Source organism: Ictidomys tridecemlineatus, chromosome 12 (genome assembly GCF_052094955.1).
Source record: "Ictidomys tridecemlineatus isolate mIctTri1 chromosome 12, mIctTri1.hap1, whole genome shotgun sequence".
Classification (NCBI taxonomy): Eukaryota; Metazoa; Chordata; class Mammalia; order Rodentia; family Sciuridae; genus Ictidomys; species Ictidomys tridecemlineatus.
In genome coordinates, this window is record NC_135488.1 from 115,205,330 (window position 1) to 115,230,695 (window position 25,366).

The following is a 25,366-nucleotide window of genomic DNA, read 5'->3' on the forward strand; positions in this document are numbered from 1 at the left end:
GAATCTAATAAAACTTTTTGGCAGCCTTTCCTGAATTTCTTTTACTGTTTTGGATAGTGTAGCTACGAAGGTTTACCAGTGAAGATTTGCTTTGAACTGTGTCTAATAGCTCTCAGGACAATGGTTTAAAATTGAAGGTTTTATTGTTCTCACATAGTGACAAGCTACAAACAGAGGAGCCAGTCCAAGACTGGTGTGGTGGATTCAGGACATCTCAAGGACCCAGGCTTTTTGTGCTTTTCCGGCCACTCCTCATTGTCCCAGTTACTCACCTCAGCTTCAGCATTCTTTGTGCATATTGGGCAAGAAATGAGAAAAAGGATATAAGCCACCTGAACTAGTGCCCCCACAGCCAAAGAGCAGTGTCATGGGATCATTTCTGGCCACAAGGGGGGCTTTTTAGCCAGCATATTGCCACCCCAGCCAAATGTGGTTCCTCTGGATACTGGAAGACAGTTCAGAGTTTCTGCAAGAGAAAATTGTGACTATTTAAAGTCATGTGGCATGTAATTCTAGTAAATCAGGTTTATACCATCTTTCTTTGTGTTTGGGTACTAATGCACATTTACATTATTTTTGAAGATCTTGTTTCATGAAACTCTTTAACTGTGTGAACCATCTGAGGTGCAGCAGTGACTCCAGAATGTAAACAGAATGTGCCTCTGAGTCTTTGCTATTACTGTTTTGGAAATGGTGATGTAAAATTCATGCATTCTTAGTGTCTTGGATTCATTTTGTTAGCTTTAATTTCTGCATTTTACCAGGGACTTTGATATCTCACTCTTCATCTGAGTAGATTAGAAGGGAAAAGCATGCTGTAGAGTATACACTGAACAATTTAGAGCTGACAGAGGCATGTGTGGTATAGTAATTGATGTCTGTACTCTGACTCAGAACCATAAACATAATCTGTTTAACAAGTAGCAGTATGTGCACTTGCTTTTTAGAATGGTGATTATCAAATTTAATGTTTAAAGGATTAACTTTTTCACCTGTAAAATCTGTTTATTTGTAACCCCTCCTTCCCTAATGACTCCAGTTGAATGATGTGGTAGCCATATATAGTTTAGTATTAATCATTTACTAAGAATGTCTATATTTAAATGTGAGTTACTTTTGCATTTATTAGTACCAGTATTTGTGTTAAACTTTTTATTTGTATTATCTTTGCAGTAGTTTTTAATTGTACTTGACAGTTATTATTATAATCATTTGCTTGTTTCTGTGTTGCTCTTAACTGATTTTTAAATTTTTTAAGACTTGGCTTACTTATATACTTGAAAAAATTGGAGCACCTGGTTGGTGTCAACTGTCCCTCATATTCCATTACAATATATTTTTTATTTGTTCTTTTTTAGATATACATGACAGTAGAGACTATTTTGATATTCTAATTAAGATTCCATTCTTGTGATTGTATATGATATGGAGGTTCACTGTGGTGTATTCATATATGAACATCGGAAAGTTATGTTTGATTCATTCCACTGTCTTTCCATGTACAATATTATACACATGAACAAAATAGATACATTTCCTCAGGGAGTATAAAGCCTTTAGGGAAGATAGACAAAAATCAGTTGTTAATCACACAAATAAAAATGTATTGCCAAGCAAGGATTAAATGGTAAAGGGCAATCCCAGGATCAGGGCAGGCCTGTCTCTCTATCATTCAGGGCTTCTGTAGGCCTTGATGAGTTCTTATCCAGAAGATCAGTGGGGAAACATTGAAGGGTTTGAAGCAAAGAAATGATGTCAAATTGGCATTAAAAAAAAAAAATTACAGATTTTTCCTCCATGCTGATACACAGTACACATCCACATAAGTAGGTGCATAAGTAAGTATTTTTAAGTTTTGGTGTAAAGTTTTCTCTTATTCCTTTGTTTTAGTATCTTTAGAATTATCTGGTGATTTCCTAATCTGTACTGCACTTTCAGTGGAGAAAGTGACTTGTCCCAGAGCCAGCTGCAGGACCCTACCCTGTTTCTAGGGCCAAGGAAGCTACCCACTGCATTTACTTTTGGGAAGACTGGAAACATTGACTCAACTAGCTCAGACTTTATTTTAATGAGTCAAGGTTGTAAGGAAAGGCTTAAATTACATATGTGTATTGTATAAGTAGCACTTATGTTGCTTTTATATTTTGCTTTAGATAAAACAAGTGTGATTAAAACCTCATTCTACATCATATTTTGCCTATGTTGTTTGCCACAGTCTGGCTGGGCACAAATCACAAGCCACTGAAGCAGGAACAAACTTTATTTCTGAACTCCACCAGCACACTCCACACACGCTCCCCGGGAATTCTCCCGAATGCCACGTGGCTCGTCCAGGAACCAGCAACCGGAAATATCCCTCCTCCGGCACTTCCCCAACCAATGGGAACTCTCCAGGAATCCCCGCAAGAGCTCAACTGGAACTCAACGGGAACTCTGCGAGAACTCTCAACCACTACTTCTGGCAAAAATGCCATGCGTCATCCCGACTTGGCTGTGGCCCTCAACAGTTGTTAGAGTATTTGGTTACAATAGTTAATGTAGCCTTTTGGAATGATGCATATTTGGTTTTATGCATTGTGGGAATTAACTTTCCAGATCTTAATGCTATGCATGTTTACTGAGTTTGAATGAATTCATAGTGTCAAAATCAGATTATTAACACCATGGAAAGAAAAAAATTTGATTTAATTATTTCTTTGACTTTTAAATTGTCAGTAAACCAAAAGTAAATGTCCTGCTGGGCACGATGATGCACACCTGTAATCCTGGTGGCTCAGGAGCTGAGGCAGGAGGATTGTGAGTTTAAAGCCAGCCTCAGCAAAAAATGAGGCACTAAGCAACTCAGTGAGACCCTGTCTCTAAATAAAATACAAAATAGGGCTGGGGATGTAGCTCAGTGGTTCAGTGCCCCTGAGTTCAATCCCCAGTAGCCCTCCCTTCTCCACACAAAACAAAAACAAAAAACAAAAAACAAAGCAACAACAAAAAAAAAACCTAAAGGTTTAAAGCTGTTTCTAAATGAAAGAAATATAGTAAAAACAAGGAGTCCTTAATATACTTCATGAAAATACAAGTGTGGTGAATTTAACTGTAGTGTTGCAGTGAAAGTATATCATCCCGGTGTGTTTTATATCCTCCAGTGTGGCCAGACTCCACTGATGATAGCTGCTCAGCAAGGCAATCTGGAAATAGTGAAAGAATTGATCAAGAATGGAGCTAACTGCAATTTGGAAGATTTGGTATTTATAAACATAATTTATTCTTTGGTCTTTTTTTTCTTTTAACTATGTTTCTTCAGTTTTAAGAAATGATTCAAAAGTAATTGATTTAATTTTTACTTTCAGGTAACTTTGTCTAGTGTGCTACGTCAGTTTTTTAAAGAGTATTTTAGGAGAAAAAAGTTTGCTTTCAAAATGAAGGATGTCAGCTCTTTTTGTTTTTCTTACATAGATGGTGATGGCTGAATAGAGAGCACATATTCATACAGTTAAATGCCTGCCTAGAAAATATCCCCTAATGATGCTTTACTGTAAATATCACATTTGATAACAGTCAGAGGTGGTCCCTTCTGATGTCACTTCTGGGGGATAAATCATCATTCCAAAAGGTTACATTATCTCTAATTCTTAGAATCACTTTGAGGGTCACATGGCTACATATTTTTTCAAATTGAATGATCATTTAAATTGCTCTCATGAATAAAAGTTAAAATAGTATACTTGTATCCTTCGTTTTAAAAATAAAGGATAGCTTTTTTTTTTTATTATGTAGTTTCTGTATTCATCACGTGGACTCACTCTAATTTAATGGCCTGGGTATGTGCTCTCAGATCTGATTACAGGCTTTTTAATTTCAATTTATAGTAAAGATTGCTAGCCACAGGATTAGCCTTGAGGTTTAGGTGGTCTCATCTTTTCTCCCTTTTAAAAAACACCGTATGCGATTAGAAGTCCAGTGAGAAGACTGAACAAGCTTTGTGAAACCATTTCTGCATCATTAGTAGTGATAGAGGTAGATAAATTCTTAAGAGAAACTTAGCATTATTTTATAGAAGTTTAAAGTGGGCCACATCATGGCAATTTGGTATGATCATTTAGTATGTAAATTCAAATTTGTTTTTCCTCACCTTGGAAGGCTATTTTTGGCTTTAAAACCCACCATTATTTTTATGTGTTCAAGGATAATTGGACAGCACTTATATCTGCATCAAAAGAAGGGCACGTGCATATTGTGGAAGAACTGCTTAAATGTGGGGTTAATCTGGAGCACCGTGATATGGTATGTACATTTTCTTTGTTATGATATTGATTATCTGAAATCTTATCAGGAATAACAGATACTTGTGAAGTCCTATGTTTTTATGTGTGAGGTGATATTATTATGACTTCAGGATTTGGGATTGGACCTTCAAGGGTGTTTTCAACCCAAGCATAATAATTTCCCTCTTTTAGAACGCATCATCTTTTGTTTATTTCAGAGTTTAAAATTCTGAAATATTGTTAAAAAAACTTATTCTTCCACATGTCGATATTTTATAACTTTTGAAAAATTGTTGCCTTTAGACACAACTTTAAGAAGGACGTTGTAGAGTTTTAAAAATATTTTTGTCACTTATAACTTTCAGAATAATACTTATACTTTTGTTTATAAAATGTAATTTTGTTCAGGCTTGCTATCTGTGCACATTACAAATTTAACAAGCTGAGGTCCTTAATTGTCACTTAGCTTTTATTTGATCTTGGCATCTGGTTAAAGCATAAAAGTAAAATGTGTTATTCTGTAAAATGCTTAATCTTTTTAAAAGTTAATTCTAATAGAAGAAAGGAATGAGATGATCTGGCTTGACATATAATACATTACTTAGCTGATGGTGCTTTATGAAGTACAGGTGGTCTGAGTTTTAAAAAAAAACTACTGCATTTCCCCATTTTGCACTTAATAGCATATTGTGATTTATTTATGGGTTTTCTCTCTCTAGTCTTGTATTCTTAAAACATAGCAGAATAGGTGGTATACTTACTTTTATAAGAAGATACTGTTATACTTTGTATCTAAAATGTCTCTCAAAGACTGCAGTGTTAAGTGCTTGGTTCCTAGCCATGGCCCTAGGGATGTGGTGGAACCTTTAAGAGGTGAGGCCTAGTGGAAGGCGGTCAGGTTACTGGAGATGTGCCCTTGGAAAGAACATTGGGATTCTGGTCCCTTCTTCTTTCTCTTTGCTTCCTGCTGCCATGAGATCCACAGGTCTCTGCTGTGTGCTCCTCCCATAATGTGCTATGCTCCACTGCCACAGCCCAAAAGCAATGGGCCAGGTGACCGTGGACTGAAACCTTTGAAAATATGAGCCAAAATAAACCTTTCAAGCTAGGGCTGTAGTTCAGTGGTAGACCACAGGAGAAGCATTGGTTCGATCCTCAGCACCGCATAAAAATAAGCAAGTAAAATAAAAGTATTGTGTCCATCTATAACTAAAAAACAAAACAATCCAAAATTAACCTTTCCTTCTCAAGGAGTTTATCTCAGATCTGAGGTGTTTTTTTTGTTTTTGTCACAGTGATGGAAAGCTCACTAACATATTCAGAGAAATGTTTATGTTGTACAATTTCCAAAAAGATGTTTGAGTTTAATCAATAGAAGTTTAGGGAGAGAAGATAATAATGTCAGTAGCCTAGGCAAAGGATGGATATAGCAGCTGAGAGTAAAAGGTGGTGCTCTTACTTTATTGGTATATAAGGTATCTTGTTGTTCTTAATATTTTATTAAAGGGAACATACCAGTTTACCATGTTTTGAATATATTAGGTACCAGTTCTGTGACTGTCATTTTTAGGTGATTTATGGCCTCTGTATCATTTAATTGACTTCTCAGACAATCCCATGAACTAAAGGTTGATTTTTATTTTCAGTGTATAGTTGAGGAAATTGGGGCTGGAAGAGGTGAGTCTTTGTCCAAAGTCATGGAACTACTACTAAGCAGTACTAAGCAGTCAGTGTGGGTGGGTTTTGAGTCCAGGTCTGCCTTCTCCAAAGCCTTTCTCCTCCATCATTCTTCTATATATGTCTGCAAGGAAGTTAAGATTTAGGAATTTTGATAAGATTTCTAAAGAATGATTTGTTAAACTTTTTTTGGTTTTCCCAATTTCTCTTATTTCCCCAAAGTAATGATCATACAATTTTTAACATTTAAAGGATCTTTGTGTTTGGCTTTAAAATGCCACGAGTTGGGGAAACTGGGGACCCTGTCTCTCTCAGTAGTTATTGTGGCAACTTAACATCAAAGGATTGGCAGATGTAGGGAAGACAGTGTCCTGGGACTTGTGCAAGGAGAGGAGAGTGATTATTGGGGTCCTGTGGGATTCAGAAAGAATTCCACGATATATTGACAAGAAGTCTCGGGAAGTTTCTTTCTTTCTTTTTGTAATATATATATTTTTAGTTGTCCGTTGACATAATATCTGTATTTGTTTTTATGTGGTGCCGAGGTGTGTTAATTCTCTAACATTTTTAAGTAGCCAAAATTACTACAAAACAACAACTACCTTATATACCAGTGCCTCACACATGCTAGGCAAGCACTCTACCACTGAGCCACAACCCCAGCCCTCAGGAGGATTCTTTCTGTAGGCACTAAGCTGAACGAGTTTAATGAAATATAAAACTATTTTTATAATTGGCCACAGTCTTTTGATTTTTACAAATTTAGGTGTTGTTTCTTGAAATTAATTCTCTAACATTTTTAAGTAACCAAAATGAATGTAGAAATTTGGAATTGTCCAACAAAAATGTTCCCCATTTCAATATTTGTGATATAGCATAAACTTTAGAGTCATTTGGGAATGTAAGAGATTTGACTCATTTCATGTACAATTATGAATGTTTCTGGGGATATTGTAAAATTACATAGTACTACCTTCATGAAACAATGGTTCATAAAGATATACACAGAAGTACCTTGATTAGTGGTAGTATTTTTATGCTTGGAAAATATCCAGTTTTATCCTTCCTTTTTTTTTCTCCTATTTTCTTTAGGGGGGATGGACTGCTCTCATGTGGGCATGTTACAAAGGTCGTACTGAAGTAGTAGAGTTGCTTCTTTCTCATGGTGCCAATCCAAATGTCACTGGTCTGGTAAGCAGTAACAAAAAAAGCTCATTTGTGACTAAGGGGTAAATTTTCTTATGGGATGCATTAGACTGTTTACATGTGACTTCCAGGTGGATGGAGATTTTTCTAGGTCATATTAAATATAGAATGTGATTTCTAAACAAAATAAGAATTTTGTAAGCTAAGTTTATTTCTCAATTTTTGTCAACATAAAAGTAAATCTTAGAGCTTGAATGTTAACATTAACTTTACTTAGCAGATGTGTTTTGTGAATATCCACCTAAAAGATTTTCTCTATTTCTCCCTCCTTCCCTCCCTTTTTCTTTTTCCTTCTTTCTATCCCTCCCTCCTTCCTATCTATCTGTCCATCCCAGCAGTACAGTGTTTATCCAATCATTTGGGCAGCGGGGAGAGGTCATGCAGATATAGTGCATATCTTACTGCAAAATGGTGCTAAAGTCAATTGCTCTGATAAGGTAAGTTGGTAGGATGTGGCCAGATTCCAGTCTGTATTATGCCCACTTGAGGTATCCAAGTTATAAACATTTTCAAGTGTAATTGCTCTAATGTAGCTCATATTTTTGTATATCATTGTATTTTTAGATAGATATATATTTCATGGATGAATCCCTTGTATGTATTTTTACTAAATATCCTTTTGATGTTTATTTTGTTGCATTCCTTATTCTTAAGGAGATAGACAGGGATAATGGATTCACTGTTCTCATCATTTGAGATTTTCTGTTATAACTGTTCCTCCCACCTTCAGTCCTGTCTTTCTCTGTATTGTTGCAAGAATGATCTTTCTAAAATTCAGGTTTGGTTGTCTCTGTCTTGTGCTTAAGATCCTAAAGACTATCCCTGGTATTATGGATGGAATAGGCTGTGCCTCCTTTCTCCCTTTTCCCCTGCTACCTGTACCCCAACTACCTTGTGTGCAAGTTAGCCAAATGACATGGTTTCCTAAGCTCCTATGCTCTTTCCCAGGGAACCTCTTTCTCAGTGTGTCCTTTCCTCCTTATCTGCCATAGCTTCTATTAATTCTGGAGGCTTGGCTCATCTCTAGAAAAGCTCCCTACATTGTTGTTCTATTCCTTTTTTTTTTTAACCCTTAACACTCCTCTCAAACATTGAATAGATGCTAGCCTAATCCTCTTATTCTTCCTTGCTCTTGAAGAGCTTTGGTAACTTTCACTGTTTCTGGGTAAAGCCCAGTCAGATGTCTCAGTTTGGCTTTAGTCTGTCTTCCTAGGCTAAACTCTTGCCATTCATTTCTATATACACTATGTTTTTAGGTACAACAGTGTGTCTCACATTCTGTGACCTTTATTCTGTTCCCTCTCTTAGGAATGATATTATTACCTCCTCTGATTGATGGACTCCTGTTTATTTTTCAAGGCTCATTTGAGCTGTTACCTGCCTGGTTAAGTCTCCTCCTTGGTGCCCTTTCTTTGTACTATCAGTGCTTTCTATGCATCCTTCCATCAGTGCACACGAACTATTGTCTCATAATGATTGATTTTTATGTCTTTTTTACCACTGGAGAGTACATTTCATGAAGATAAGGAATATGCTCCTCACTTTTTTTGGGGGGGGGTGTTATTTTTTACCTCCATTATTTTCACTAGGTAACTTAGAGCTTGGCATATTGTTGTGATGATTATATTCTTTTCAGATTAATAACTGTGTATCTGAACATAGAAAAGAGTAGTTATTTCCTGAAGACTTTTTTTTTGTAATTGGAATAGATTCTGAGCATTATCTTCTTTAAGTACACATTATTGCTTACTTGGGAATCACCCATGTCTTGATCTGGATGGTGGTCATACAGGTGTGTACACATATAAATCTTCAAGTAATATATTCAGGATTAGTTTATTTTTATACTTTATGGTTTCTGTGCCTTGGTTTGTAAAAAATATTCCATAAAATAATAGGTTAATGAGGAGGGTAAGCCTATTGAAACATTTATAATGTGGCATTTAGGAATATTGGCTACTTTAGATTGAGGTTTGAGGCATGTGTACAATGGGCACAGTTCTGTCTATTATCTTCTTATGTTAATATAAACAAACCTTTATTTTTTCCGTCTGGCCTATTGAAAATTATTTATATATAACCTGACATTCTAGGCCCTCCAGAATAATTTATGATGCTACTCAATCTGTTACTCTTTAGCATTTTGAGAAGATGTTTGCTACCTGCTATGTTCAGTGTCCTGTCCCCACACTTAATACAGAAGATTCAAAAACAAAAATAAAAAATGTTCTATGTTTAGAGAAGCAGGTAGATAAATGGGAGTATAAAATGTGAAGCTAAGTATCAGGTGACTTAGGAGTTTGAAGATAGGAGAATCCATAGAAGAACTGACACTTAGTGTAGCCTTAAAGAAAGAGCAGAACTTATATCCATGGACAGTATGGGAGGAAACCTTACTAGGTATAGGAAAAAATAAGAGCAGAAAGCCCCAGAACGTGACTTCATATGGCATGTTCATGTGACTTCACTGCTCATGCTGAGCAGACCAGTGTGGGTAGAGCTGAGCCAGGTGTGAAGAGAGGAGCTGTGGGAGGAAGCCATGGCCCTAGAAGGAGCCAGCTTCCGGTCGGCCTTGAACACCTGACTGAGGAAGTGGTTGTCTCTCCTGCAGATAATGAAAAACATTGGAGAATTTGAGTACAAACTGGTATTTTAGAAAAAAATCATCACTTAATAGTGCACAGTGGGATGCATCAAAGACGAAGGGGGTATTGTTATTCTGACAAAAAATAGGTTTTTATGGTAACTAATTTTTAAAAAGAGGAAATGAAGTTACTTTTTAGATGTGTTAACTTTGAAGCAATGGTGCATCGGTAGTTAAAGGTGTCTGTCCCACGGGGTAGTAGGCATAGAGATTTGGGCTGCTGGTGATGAAGGAATTGAATAGAGGAGTTCTTGAAATTTTGGGAACATGGATTTGATTTCTAAGATTCATAGTAGTATATTGTGATGACTAGAGGGCTGATTATTAGGAGAGTTTCCAGAGGAAGGAGAATTTGGCTGGCAAAAAAGTCAAAGGCAATGAATGAATTGGATGTTCAAGGTCAAAGATATAGTCAGACACATGCCTGTAATCCCAGTGGCTGGGGAGCCTGAGGCAGGAGGATCGTAAGCTCAAGCTAGCCTCAGCAATTTAGTAAGGCACTAAGCAACTAAGTGAGACCCTGTCTCTAAATAAAGTACAGAAAAGGGATAGGAATGTGGCTCAGTGGGTTAAGTGTCCCTGAGTTCAGTCCCCTGTACCAAAAGATACAGTCAGAAGTTCAGAACACTGCACAACGTTCAGGAAAAGAAAGAACTGAGTTAAAGATATGTGATAGATCTGGGATTCAGATAACTATTGGTGAACTCAGGAATACTGATTTTGTAATATTTGTAGTAAAACTAGTTTTTGAGGGGGTTTTGGTGAGGAATTAAAAATAGGCATTATACATTATTTTGAAAAGTATGAAAGAAAGGGCAAGGATGAATATATTGATTAATATATATTTATATTCATATAAATATGAATGTAAATATATTTAATAATATATTTAATATATTCATATAAAATAAGCTACCCTCTCAATATTTTGGAAAAGTTTATTTTGGAAAAGTTTGCTTGGACAGGAGAACCAAAAGAGGAAGAACTTAAGTTGGGTGCCTAACAGGAAGGGGGAATAGGAAAAGACTGATGATGTGGGAAGAGATCTCTAAGTAAGGGTCTGGGTGAAGAAGGAAAGATGGGATCAAGAGTGCATCGAGGTATTCTGTTTAGGGGAATAGAGGCCAGAATGTGAGGAGAAGAGAAGAGAGAGAGGGGCTTAGTAAGGTGATTGGCTGCAGAGCGGTTTTGAAGTAGACAGGAAGCATGGCAAAGAAGGTCTTGCTGGATCTTAAGAGCTCTCTGTGATGTTTCAAGGGAGATGTCAGCTGAACTTATGAGTGAGGTCCGGGAACTGGTGCGAAGGGGAGGGGAGCAGGCACAATGGCATACAGCTTTCCACAGTTCTCCAAGGATTGTGAAAATCAAATGTAATAGGTTTTCACAGGATGAGATTTTAATTATAATTAGAATATTTAAAGAAGGCTCGATGAGTGGTAAATGGGTATGTGTGTTACCTTGGCAGATCTAGGATCTTGCTTGTAGGGCAGGGGAGGGCATTTCAGTAAGAAAAAATTTTATCCACAAAGGAGCAGGCTAGAAAAGAGAATTTAAATCTGGGCGAAGACTGTGGATGCAGGAGTAGAATTGGGAAGTTCTTCCTGTAGCCCTTATTCCATCTCTCTGAGTTTATTTGGAGGCAGTGATGGTGATAGCTGTTCTCTTTATGGCCTTTCTCCTTTTTGTCAGGCCTCCCCTCCCATATGCCGTATTTGCAGCCCTGTGATTCTGCCTGTCACAAGGTCACATTCATCAAGGGAGAGTGCCAGCTGCTACAGCTTGCAACAATGTTGTTGATGAGGTGTCTTTCATATTTGTAGAGAGGTGCTACCCAGTGTCATAGTCACTAGGTACATATGGCTAGTTAGACTTAAATTGAGTAAAATTAAAAATTTAGTTCCTCAGTCACATTAGCCACATTTCAGTACATAATAGACATGATGACTAGTGTCTGCTGTGTTGGGCAGTATGGAATTACAGAGCATTTTCATCAACACAGAACATCCTATGGACAGGGCTGTGGTAAAGAGTTCATTAAATGTTGATTCCCACCTGTAGGTTCCCTGTTCTTAAAGGTCTTCATGGGTTTTCATTTGTTTATTGATGTCCAGACTCCCCAAAGCCTCAACATTCCCCCTTATGCATGATTTAGGTTTTCTGATGTCTTTTGAATCAAGTTCCAGAAAAAAGGTCCATTTGAGCACAGTCTCTGTAGGCTGAAAGTGGTCAAGAATAGAGGCTGATGTGGGATGGTGGTTAAGAGTGTGGACTCTGGAGCCAGGCTTGTTGGGTTCATAGATCTTGTTCCACTTCTTAAGCTTTGTGACCTCAGCCTTGGTAATGGCCTCACTTTCCTCATCTGTGAAAATGTGATACTATGAATTGCACAGATTCTGTAAGAAGGATATGTGCATTAACCATTTAAGCCTCATAAATTGCTTTTTCTTTGCGCTTAAAAGAATATGCAGGACACCAAGATTTATGTGTAAAGAAACCATATTGATAGAACTGTTGGGCTCATGGTTGTTATTCTTTGTTCCTCTAGTAGACTGTTGCACTTTAAATTCTGTTTCATAAGATATGGGAAGAAGTGAAAGCTTGTTAAATTAGCGACTGTGTGAATTTATGATGGAAAAATTATCATTGATTATAATAAATATGTAAAGTTGGTTGAAAGACATTCTCTGATTTACCACCTATTCAGAGAAAGTAAAATGGGGGACGTAGAATTTATCTAAAATTACAATTATGACTGCTACAAAAACTTATCTAAAGAACACTGAAATTATGATTTCATCAGAATTCATGCTGTAATCTAGTTTCTTTTAGTATATTTCTGATGATAATTTTACATTTATTGTTTGATAGTATGGAACCACCCCCTTGGTTTGGGCTGCCCGAAAGGGTCATTTGGAGTGTGTAAAGCATTTATTGGCCATGGGAGCTGATGTTGATCAAGAGGGAGCTGTAAGTATCTTTCGTATCTTAACCCCTGGTTTTAGGAGAGAGAATATTTTTCCTTAGTATATGCCTATAAATATTTCCTTCCAGTTCTTAGAAAAACAAGCATTTTCCCCCTATTATCCTAAGTGTGTTATAAAATGAAAAACTTAAGAATCAGTTACTTTTAAGAATCAGGTGCTAATGCATACACATTTTGAAAGGCTAAAACTACTAAGTATAATTTTCAGTAATCTAATTGTTTGAAAAACTCTTCAAATTGAATAGTTTTTTAATATTTATTTTTTAGTTGTAGTTGGACACAATACCTTTATTTTATTCATATATTTTTATGTGGTGCTGAGGATCGAACCCAGGGTTTCGAGTGTGTAGGGCCAGTGCGCTACTGCTGAGCCACAACCCCAGCCTCTTGAATATTTTTTTTAAAGTATTTTTTTCAGTTGTGGATGGACACAATCCCTTTATTTATTTAATTTTAATTATTTTTAGTTGTAGATAGACATAATACCTTTATTTTGTTTAGACATAATACCTTTATTTTATTTATTTAATTTGTTTATGTGGTGCTGGGGATCGAACCCAGTGCATCACACATGCTAGGCAAGCATTCTACCACGAGCCATAACCCCAGCCCCCATTTATTTTATTTCTTTTGTGGTGCTAAGGATCGAACCCAGTGCCTCACACATGCCAAGCAAGTGTTCTACCACTGAGCCACAACTCCAGCCCCAAATTGAATAGTTTTTTTTTTTAAAGGGAGAGAGAATTTTTTTTTTTAATATTTATTTTTTAGTTTTCCGCGGACACAGCATCTTTGTAACACAACATCTTTGTGTGTATGTGGTGCTGAGGATCGAACCCGGGTCGCATGCATGCCAGGCGAGCGTGCTACCACTTGAGCCACATCCCCAGCCCTGAATAGTTTTTTTTTTTATCTTAGTTGTAGGAAAAAAGCTTATGCTCTATTAAAATGCTTTTTTCTTAAAAACTTCATATAGTATTATAATTTTTTTGAATTTTTTAGCTGTACTTTATTCTCCCTCTTCAGTAAAAAAAATAGTAAATCAGAAGTCAGCTGTTAAAACCTAGAAAGTTCAAAATTAGTTTAATACTGCTTACTGACTAGCAGTTGTTAATTCCTAACTGAGCACCAGCTGAGTACCCAGCCTGTGGTATTAGTACTGGGAAGACCAGAGAAGCCTCATAAATTGCTTTTTCTTTGAGCTTATAAGAATATACAGGATACCAAGATTTATGTGTAAAGAAACAGTTAAAATAATGTAGACTGCTGTTTACATAACTACCTTGTGTGAGCTGAACAATAAATTATTCTGAGAAGATATACTAACAAATCTCCAGCTACATAAAACAAGAGTAAACTCTCCACAATTGCACTGGAATAATGGCAACTCTTCCTCCTGTTTTCCATCTTGTCACAAGCCCCTATTTACCTACCTTTAAGGACTATATAGTATTTTCATGCTGTTTGGAAACAGCAGGATTCGTAGGCAGCCGCAAACATCATGCCTTCCACTTGACTCGTTTCTGGATAGCTTGTGAAGTGGATGAGTGGCTTGTCTCTGTGATGATGGACTGCTAAGGAATTTGAAAAGTCTGTGTTTTTCACATGTGAGAGAATTATGGCTTAATGAGATGTGTGATTTTTAGAATTACTTAAGTGATTTTTATCTATTTTTGAAAATGTGATTTTTGGATTACTGTGAAGAACATACATTATGCTTTTTCTTGAAATATTCCATACCGGGGCTGGGGATGTGACTCAAGCGGTAGTGTGTTTGCCTGGCATGCGTGTGGCCCGGGTTCGATCCTCAGCACCACATACAAACAAAGATGTTGTGTCCGCTGAGAACTGAAAAATAGATATTAAAAAATTCTCTCTTTAAAAAAAATATTTCATAGCATTAATTCATTTTTTAAAGAGAGAGAGAGAATTTTTTTAATATTTATTTTTTAGTTTTTGGTGGACACACATCTTTATTTTATTTTTACATGGTGCTGAGGATCAAACCCAGTGCCCCACACATGCCAGGCGCGCGCACTACCGCTTGAGCCACATCCCCAGCCCAAATTCATTGTTTTATTTCAGTTTTTCCTATAGGCTTATTATAAAGCATTCTTAGTTTGGAATTTGATTCACCTTTTTTCAGTTATTTAATTTAGAATGTTTAATTCTGAGTCATTCTATCAACTGCAACTTCATCACATTAATAAGAGGGTTCATTCACTGAAAATGGGTCCAGTGTATGATTATCATTTAAATGAACTGAATCTCCTACTAATTCTAATGACTCAAGAGGATTACATATTTCACAAACTTGAAGTATGCCTTCTGTCATTTTTTGGTATGTGTTTGATTATTTTGGCATTTCATTATCGGAAATAGCTGTTAAGAATAGGCTATTTGAAAACATTAATTTTCTGATTATGACAGCAATTATGTTTTCTAGGTATGCTAATTTCTTGGACTTTTTTTAGAATTCAATGACTGCACTTATCGTGGCAGTGAAAGGAGGCTACACACAGTCAGTAAAAGAAATTTTAAAGAGGAATCCAAATGTAAACTTAACAGATAAAGATGGAAATACAGCCTTAATGATTGCATCAAAGGAGGGACATACGGAGATTGTACAGGACCTGCTTGATGCTGGAACATACGTAAATATACCTGACAGGGTAGGTTACCTATTTCAGATTTGATGAGTGGTGATGTGGGTAGAAGATTACCTTCATTGCTGGCTTCTTCTCTTTCAAGTTCCTCATGCATGATATATACTTGTTTAAAGATAAGTTTATTTCTACCTTTGAAACTAATACATTTAAAACCATTTTTTTGAAGAATATCCTTTTTTATTTTTCTCAGTTTTGTTATTGAAAATGTCACATGCTGTAATGCATTCCGCTGTCATATATAAATAAAAAATAAATAAAAAAAAGAATGACACATGTTACAATTAGCCTTGTAACTATTCTTGATGTATCACTGTGGGTATTTTTCACATATGATGTTATTCATTATCCTAGGACTTAAAGTACCATTTTTTACAGTTAAGATTTTCACAATTCTTTCTCTTGTCCTGATTTCTTGTCTGAGTTCACACTTACATACCCAGCTTCATCTGAAGTCTCCTTGTCGTTTTCCCTCAATGTAAATTTGCTTCCTCAGAAAGGAAGCTACTTAATCCAAAGTAGCTATCCAGTCATTTTCTGTCACCTTACTCTAATATTTTTGTTTAGCAGCTATCTTATTTTTTGTTTAATGTGTGTTGTCTTTCTCTGCTTGATTAACTTTGCTCAGAGTTGGGACCTTGTCTGTCTTATTTCCCAGTGCCTAGAATGGTCTGTGGCACATTGTAAGCAGTGAAATTGTTACAGTCCTTTGTGTTTCTAACTTGTGTTAAATGGTAACATTCTTTAGTTTGGTTCTGCTGTTAATGAGCCAGTTACTATAACACACCATGGTGTTAAACTTAGTAGTCCTCAGGGATGTCGTGTTGACTTCACAGCCCATTGGGGCTTGCTTGGGATTGAATCGAGTCACAGCTTTTAAGCTCACCCAGTTTAAAAGCCTACAACTGATTTGTAAATCAGTAATAAATAACAAGATATTTGTGTCCATTGCCAAAACAGTATTTGAATTAATGGGAAAATAGGATTAAAAATGCCTGTTGTTTGGTTAATATAATTTCAAGGCAAAGAGTTGTGCTCATAAGGTAGTCAACTTGGTCTGAGTCTTGTGCTGGGGAATGAAGCAGTCTTGTCTACTGACCTTTTACTGTCCAGTTGACCAAATAGTCATGGATGCTAGTCTGAGGACCAGACTTACCCTTTAAATAAATGTGTCTATTTTACCACTGATGGTATTAGCTTTACAAAATCCTTTTTCTAGAATCTATGACTATTTTTTTCATATGGCATTATTCCAAGGAATTTTTATCATATAATTTCCAAATGTTCATTTGGTTTATTGACAGCTAAGGCATTATTTTATTTAAAATTTGTGAATTACATTCAGAGAGAATAGATTCTTGTCTTGGTACTTTCTCTTCCTAAATTTTTGTCATGAAATTTCACAAGTCCTTGTTTTGAGGCATACCATCCTCTGTCCCTTACTCTGAAGACTATTGATATCAGATATTATTATCAGTTAATTCAGAAGTTTCACTTATTTGGAAATAGAGACTTTTTCCAAGAAATATTTGAAACAAATCTATCATATTAATAAATGAATAACCTTAACTTCAGAACAATTCTTATTTGTTCTCATTAAATAACTTGTGTTTTGTCTTTTTAGAGTGGGGATACTGTACTGATTGGTGCTGTCAGAGGTGGTCACGTTGAAATTGTTCGTGCACTTCTCCAAAAATACGCTGATATAGACATTAGAGGACAAGTATGTATGATTATAGTGCAGTTGTTATCTTGGAGCATAATTGGTTGTATATATTGATTGATCATAATGTTATTCTTCTAGCCTTCCTATGGGGATGAAAGCTTGTAAACTGTAATACATTTCATGGGTAATATGCTATTATTACAAAATTTCTGAGTTAATGTTAAATTATTTTCAGATTGAAGGCAATCAAAAGCTCATGTTTTTAGAATATACTGGTTTTACTAACAAAAACATTTGATTCTGAAATTTTCTGAGGTATCGAGACAGTGGTATTTGAGTATATGATTTCTTTTTTGTTGTTGTTTTTAAGTGTTTTTCTTGTTTCGTTTTCTTCATTCATGTACTGCTGTTCTTTCATTTGTGTTTTGTTTTCTCTTCTTTCCCATTCTGGTCACCTCTTTGGGACCACCTGGAAGTGCCTGTGAACTTTGCTTCAGATGGTCAGAACTCAAGGCTAGAAAGGTTATTAATTTTTGACAGGGACTCAGGGCTTCACTCAGTGGTAGAGTGCTTACCTTCCATATGCAAGGTCTGGGTTCCATGTCTAGCACTGGAAAAAAAAATCTAGATTGTATAAAAGCCTTGCCCAAACTTGTGAATAGATCTACTACTTCAAGAGCTTTAGATTTATGAAATTTTGTTTTGGGAACCCATTTTGGACAGTCTGCTTTTCTGCCCTGGTTTTTTTTTTTTTTGGTTCTGGGGATTGAACCCAGAAGTACTCCACCACTGTACTACGTCCTCAGCCCTTTTTGTTTTTTATTTTGAGGCAGTTTCTTTTTCTTTTTTTTTTAATATTTGTTTTTTAGTTGTAGTTGGACACAATGCTTTTATTTTATTTATTTATTTTTATGTGGTGCTGAGGATCAAACCCAGGGTCTTGCACATACAAGGTGAGCGCTCTACCACTAAGCCATGACCCTAGCCCATTGAGACAGTTTCTTGCTAGTGTCTTAGAGCCTTGCTAAGTTGCTGAGGCTGGTCTCAAACTTCTGATCCTCCTGCCTTAGCCTCCTGAGTTGCTGGGATTGTGCAGCCAAAAATCTCTTGTATCCAAAGTCTTTTTTTTTTTAAATCAATAACTGTTATGCCTCATGCTACAGAGAAATTAACATGGGACCTTGGCCTTTAAGAAACAAATATTTTCGGGCTGCTTTAGTTTATTTTTATGCTTTTTTTTTTTTTTTTTTGGTATTGGGAATTAAATCCAGGGCCACTCAACCACTGAGCCACATCCCCAGTCCTTTTTTGTATTTTATTTAGAGACAGGGTCTCACTGAGTTGCTTATGGCCTTGCTAAGTTGCTGAGGCTGGCTTTCTTTTCTTTTCTTTTCTTTTATTTAGTTATTTTTTTTATTAGCTACACATGACATTACAATGATCTTGGCAATTCATACATTTGAATCATTGGGGTATAATTTCTCATTTTTCTGATTGTACAGATTGCAGAATCACACTGGTCATAGAGTCACCTATATACATACAGCAATCATAATGTCTGTTCTATTCTGCTGCCCTTCCTATCCCCGCTATTCCTCCCCCCCACTATCATTTCTCTCTTTCCAGTCTAATGTGACACACTTTTTTTTTCTTTTACTCATCACAACATTATATATGTGTTCTGTATAACAATGAGGGTCTCCTTCCATCTTCTGTGCAATTCCCCTTCTCCCTCTTTTTCCCTTCCACCTCTCTTCCCTATTTAGTGGTAGTCTTCTTCTCATGTTCTTCCTCCCTATCCCATTTTGAGTCACCCCCCCCTTATATCAGAGAAGACATTTGTTTTTTAGGGATTGGCTAACTTCACTTAGCATAATCTGCTCTAATGCCAACCATTTCCCTGCAAATGCTAATGCTGGCTTTCAACCTGCAATCCTCCTGCATCAGCCTCCCAAGCTGCTGGGATTACAGGTGTATACCACTGAGATATTTTTATAATTTTATATAAACATAAAAGGTGGAGTGACAGGATGATATATTATTGATTGTTTATCTAATGGAAGGTTCAAATATGGGAGTCTTGAGGTAAGGAAAGAGAATATTAAAGAAGATTTTCAAAAAAGGTAGAATTTGTATTAAATTTGAAGACGAGTTCGATTTTAATAGGTAGAAAAAAAGGAAGGCTGGGTATTTTAGGCAAAGGCTGGGGAAATAATAAAAGAAATGTAAAAGTTAAAGGTTGTTCCATAGCTAGTGAATAAATCAATTGACACTGAGGTATTGGGGTAGAAGATAGGGATAGAAATGGAAAGGAAGTAGGGGCAGAGGTTTGAGTGATGCACTAAGGAAATTGGACAGCTAGTGATCATTTTAGAATGAGAACTCCACTGGAGACATTTTGGAATAGTAAATGTAATGTAGCAGCTGTAAGAAGTCATTATCTTCTGGATTAAAGTAATATTTTCATGAAAAGATGGTTTCTAGATCATTTGTTTTAGTTTTGCCAAACTACTTTGTATCTGTCAATCCTATTTTCTGTTTTAATCAGTGTTTCTTTGTTTTCTAGTTCTTCTTTTCAGGTCTGTGTGGATTGATTTTTTTGTTTTTGATTTAGATAGGATGTTAAGAGATCTAATCAAGACAGTATAGGGTGCAGGGAATGTGGAGATTAAGAAAGCTAAAGATGGTAATCCTGTTGTTTGTAAAGTATGTCCTTTGCATTTTCTTAGAAAAACTGAGCAGGTATACTCATTTCATATTACAGATGAAAATCCATGGTCAGAATATTTAGGTGATTTCTCTAGGTTATTGAGCTCAGGTATTGATTATTTCTAACCCCTTGCATGCTTCTGAAATCTGATTGCATTACAAAAGTGTAGTTTATTAACTATGTGGGATTGCTACTTTTAAGTCAAGTAACATTTTCCTCATCTTCTTTCATGAAGAATTTCTCAAAAGTAAATCCCAGATAGCAAAAGAATTAATATCATTTTCCCACCGATGACACCTGTTGCAATGGTTTCTGGTAGAAATGTTAATGATATTTTATATTTATAGATAGCAGTTTTTAACATTTTATGTTAAATAAAGTGATTATTGATTTTTTTTAATTATGTAGGACAATAAAACTGCTCTATATTGGGCTGTTGAAAAGGGAAATGCAACCATGGTGAGAGACATCTTACAGTGCAATCCTGATACTGAAATATGCACAAAGGTAAAAATTAGCATTTCTATTCTGTTAGCAATACTAATGCTGAATATTAGTACTGCTTTTTTTTCAATCATTGTGTTTGATTTTAGTGTTAATAATATTGCTTTTATTCTATGTTAAATTGAAGAGTAACCATATTCTTTGGAGAGTTCTACATTCATAACAAAATACAGTGTATAATTTATTAGTTTTCAGAAAGTACTATCAACTATTCATAAATTGTGGGCATTTCTCCCAAATTCTTTCAGGCTCCTGTTTGGAATGCAGAACATATTTTCTTTTAAAGACCATTGTGAGTGGTTGTTGGCTCTTCAAATCAGCCATTTTAGCTTATTTTACACAAAACACAAAGAATACAAAGCTAAATCCGACTTTGGTGATTATATTTAGCTGTATGTGTAATCGTTTTCCATGGGAAAAATATATTTGGAATTCTGGATTGAAATGGTGGGAATTCTTAATGAATAAAGCAAAATTATGGACTCATCCATAAGACCATCCTATTTCATCTGCTTTACCTGGACCAGCATATTTCTAAATCAGTGATGGTCACTTCAGTTCCCTGGGGGAAAAAATTACCTGGGATATCTGCTTCTTTGTGTGGCTCTTTTTTTTTTTTTTTAAATATATGTATTTTTAGTTGTAGATGGACACAATACCTTCATTTTTCTGTTTGTTTTTATGTGGTGCCAAGGATCGAACCCAGTCCCTTACCCATGCCAGTCCCTGACCCATGCAAGACAAGTGCTGTACCACTGAGCCACAACCCCAGCCCCATGTGGGTGGCTCCTTTATCATTTTTTTGGGGGGGAGGGGGTGGTACCACAGATTGAATTCAGGGCACTCACCACTAAGCCACATCCCCAGCCCTACTGGGTCTCAGTGAGTTGCTTAACACCTCACTGTTGCTGTGGCTGGCTTTGAACTTGCCATCCTCCTGTCTCAGCCTGCCAAGCCGCTGGGACTACACGTGAGCACCACCAGGCTCAGCTGTTGATCATCTTTTTTCTTTTTCTTCTGGAACCCATGTCAACTACTGTAACTTTGTGGCTTCTGTCTAGTTTCTTGTCTTTCCAAATTTAGTGCTGCATTGTAATCTGTTGTTTTGCTTCATTTGATTCTGGAGGCTACCATGAACTCTTTCAAAGTTTTCCCAAGGCAGGTTGCTTGCATCAAATGTTTTTTCCAGTAACATAAATTTCTTGGGTTATATATATTCCTTAGGTTCTCATGTTTCTTCTAAACAGACTCTAGACACAGAACATTGGCAGGTGGACTGTGTGTTAGTTGGTGGGGGAGTGTAAGAACACCTCTCTGGAGGCTGCCCCAGAGGTCACATTTGGAGCCTGGGGACCTGGCTTGAGCAGCCACTGCAACAAGTGTTGTTTGGGAGCAAGTTGAGTACAGCCCATATTTGGCTAAGTGATGCAATTATTTAGTACCAGTATGTGATTGTGAAAGGAAATTCATTTTTCTTGTTAGTTTTTAAAATGTATTTTCCTGAGAACATTGTAAATATAGCCTGTTAACCATTGTCAGATATTTTTTGACAGCTACGTTTGTTTGATGTTCAACACTTAGGAGTAAGCTGTGAATGAGATAAACCTTTTTATCTGTGCCCACAGGATGGTGAAACACCACTGATAAAGGCCACCAAGATGAGGAATATTGAAGTAGTAGAGCTGCTGCTAGATAAAGGAGCCAAGGTGTCTGCTGTAGATAAGGTAAAGCATTTGTGCAGAGGTGTGCTTTCTGGAGAGGCCTTGGTAGACTGGCCTCTATGTCTGGTGGACTCACTGGAGTCTGATTTTCTTGTATGTAGGAGAGATGACCCGCTGGGGTGGCTGTGCTTAGGAGTGGGTAGGTTCAGTGTCCTGTTGGGGAAGCTGCTTCATATTTTCCTTCTGTGGCTCATACCCGTGTGGGCGCTGCCCTTGACACAAGGAGGACATTATTAGGGATAGAGCATGTTGCAGAGGAAAGAGGCCAAAGGGTCTGCAAAGAATAGACCCTCAAAGCTTATTGGCATTAACATTCACTAACAGGAGATGGAATGTTTCGCTGTGTGGCCTTACTATAATTTTTTTTATAGAGTTTTCATGGTGAAATCCCTCCAAATTGCTTAATACTTTATGTAGAATCCATTCCTGGTTTTAGTTTGCTTTCAATTTAAACAGGCTTAGAATATTAGATGTATTCATGTTTTCCTTGTCTTTTCAGAAATTTGTGTCTGGTGGAAGTGCTACTGCTAATGTTTTTCCTTCTCACAGGTTTGAGATGAGAAGTAGAGTTGAGTGGGGAAATGAAGAGGGTGAAATCAGGTTCAGATATGTTTAATTTGAGGATTGATAAGACATTCAGGAAGCTGTGGGAAGCGAGGGACTAGAATCTGGGTGGGAAATTTAGTCTGGGAATGGAAATTCGGCAGTTAATTTCCAGAACATGAGAGTTGCCTGGGAGTAACAAAGATAATCATTGTGAAGAATGATGAAAGTTATGGTCAAAATTCACCTCTTTTATGCTGAGTGTTATCATAGTTTACTCTATTGTGCTTATTCTATTTATTTTATTGTATTGTCATAGTTTACTCATTTATTCCTTTTATAACATTAGCTGTTTAAGGCTAGAACTGTCTTGTTTTCTCCAAGACACTCAGCGCAAAAAGTGCTGTGTACAGTAGTGAGATCAGTTATTGTGCTGTGTTTAGAACATGGGAAGGGAATCTAGAGAGGAAGTAGGCCTGAGAAAGAAAAGGAAAAATCAAGATGAGATTGTGCCATGGCAGCCACAGGAAAAATGTTGAAGGTCAGTTTCACTTAGTGTCACAGAGTGATCACAGTGGACGAGAACTGGGAATTTAAATTTGGGTCATTAGTAGTTGGCAAGAGGTATTTGTGAAGGAATAAATAGAAGAGCATTTTGCAGAATGAAGAGGTCGTTTGTTTTTTATGTTAAAGTTTTCTTATTATTGGATATAACCACTGACAGATGGAATTCTAATAAGAGAAGAAGGTAGGTTGATGTTAGGGAAAGTGAAAGATGAGGAGAGTGGAAGAGATTCTAGTGGTCAGAGAAAGACAGATTGACAGAGGGCTCAGAGGTGGAGAATGTAGAGTAATGGGATTTAAGGGCTGACCGTAAGGACAGGAGGTTGACCAAAGTTCATAGCTGATGAAAGAAAGCTGTGAAATGAACTACAAATTTAATGAGAAAGATGTCCTTGCGCAATGAAGATTTGGATGGCAGAAGGATTCTGAGGAAGCAGATCCTGGCCTGGGAGGAATAGGGGGAGAAAGCTTGTGTCCTTTCTCAGTGAGCTGCAATGAGGAGGAAGATGGCCTTCATTCTAGAGGGCTAGGGCAGAAATAGTTTCTGAGAAAATCTAAAGAAATTGTGAGGAAGCTAGAGATAAAAATTCCTATTATGTATATACTCTGAAAAATACGAAAAGTTCAGACTTTCTGGTATTTTGTAGAAGCAAGAAAATTGTTGTTTATTTGCAATAGACATGAAAATGTGAAAGATCAGTTTTCCTGTTGCTGTTTTATAGAAAGGAGATACTCCCTTGCATATTGCTATTCGAGGAAGGAGTCGGAGACTGGCAGAACTTCTTTTAAGAAATCCTAAAGATGGGCGGTTACTTTATAGGCCGAACAAAGCTGGCGAGACTCCTTATAACATCGACTGTAGCCATCAGAAAAGCATTCTAACTCAGATATTTGGAGCCAGTAAGTACTGGGTTTTGTCCCTGACAAAGCTTTTATTTATTTATTTTTAAATATTCATTTTTTAGCTTTTGGGTGTACACAATATCTTTATTTTTATGTGGAGCTGAGGATTGAACCCAGTGCCTCATGCATGCCAGGCGAGCGCTTGCACTACTACTTGAGCCATATCCCCAGCCCCCCTGACAAAGCTTTTAAATAAAGAATGTTCAATTAGAAACTAAGAAAAATTTTTAAAAAGCCAACTTTTTGGAGGTGTCATTTAACTGGAGAATTTGAAGTTTAAAAAGTTATTATTTGTTGAGGAATAGTCCTCCTATCTAAAAGTATCTTGCATTGTAGTCAGCATTCTAAGTTACATACACTGAGTCATCAGTCAGGTTTTTTTTTTTAATTTTTATTTATTTTTGTTGTTGATGGACCTTTATCTTCATTTATTTATATGCGGTGCTGAGAATCGAACCCAGTGCCTCACACATGCCAGGAAGTGCGTTACCGCTGAGCCACAGCCACAGCCCCCATCAGTCAATTTTTAAGACTTCTGAAAACCCAGCTTGCTTCTCCCCCAGTCTTTCCCCCATTGTTCCCCCAGGTTTACTTTGTGCTCTCATCAGTACTCTGTTATCTGAGGAAGCATGGGGATGTACAGTTCTCTTTGTTTTGTCTACAAAAAGCCATGCTCTCTATCCCTGTGAATATTCTGTTCTTAATAAAACCATCTTTTCCAAAGTTTGTTTCATATCCATTCTCCCCTTCTCCATGACTGATCTGCCTAACCAGAAAAAAATGTTGTCTCATTTGAATCTTAAGTACTTGTGTTTATATTTTCTTATTTTTCAACTCTGGGCATTGAACCCAGGGACTCCAACCACTCTACCACTGAGCTACACCCCAGCCCATTTTATTTTTATTTTGAGACAGGGTCTCACTAAGTTGCTTAAGTCCTCGCTAAATTGCTGAGGCTGGCTGTGAACTTGCAATCCTCCTGCCCCAGCCTCCAGAGCCATTGGGATTGATTATAGGCGTGCACCACCATGCCTGGCCTAAAGTAGCTTTTAACTGACTGAAAAGGATACACATGAGAATGTAATCATTAATATATGATGTTTTGAAATACAGAATTATTTTTTATTAAAATTTTTTTAAAAAGTTCCAGAAACCAATAGGAGATAGTAGAATTCTATCACTTTCCTGTTTGACTTCTTACTCATATCTTATTTTATTATTCTAATGTGTTATATCTTTTTGAGTTTTAAAATATTAGTCTAATTATAATAGTAATACATAGTCATTAAATTTTGAAAAATGAAGACATGAATTTAGCAG

The 25,366-nt window shown here is 36.6% G+C and overlaps 1 protein-coding gene across 13 annotated transcripts in view; it reads left to right on the plus strand.

Annotated features, from left to right (window-relative positions):
• Kidins220 (kinase D interacting substrate 220) overlaps positions 1–25,366 on the plus strand; it is a 111,882-nt gene that overhangs the window by 9,593 nt on the left and 76,923 nt on the right. For 8 of the 13 annotated variants that reach the window (XM_040271239.2, XM_040271238.2, XM_021727752.3 and 5 more), the window contains exons 3-12: positions 3,141–3,239; positions 4,180–4,278; positions 7,029–7,127; positions 7,478–7,579; positions 12,655–12,753; positions 15,244–15,441; positions 17,060–17,158; positions 20,220–20,318; positions 21,941–22,039; positions 23,866–24,043. In XM_040271239.2, coding sequence (XP_040127173.1) covers positions 3,141–3,239; positions 4,180–4,278; positions 7,029–7,127; positions 7,478–7,579; positions 12,655–12,753; positions 15,244–15,441; positions 17,060–17,158; positions 20,220–20,318; positions 21,941–22,039; positions 23,866–24,043 — 1,171 coding nt within the window. The remainder of the gene's footprint in view (positions 1–3,140; positions 3,240–4,179; positions 4,279–7,028; positions 7,128–7,477; positions 7,580–12,654; positions 12,754–15,243; positions 15,442–17,059; positions 17,159–20,219; positions 20,319–21,940; positions 22,040–23,865; positions 24,044–25,366) is intronic. The other 5 variants (XM_021727753.3, XM_078029713.1, XM_078029715.1 and 2 more) reach the window with 1 other exon arrangement.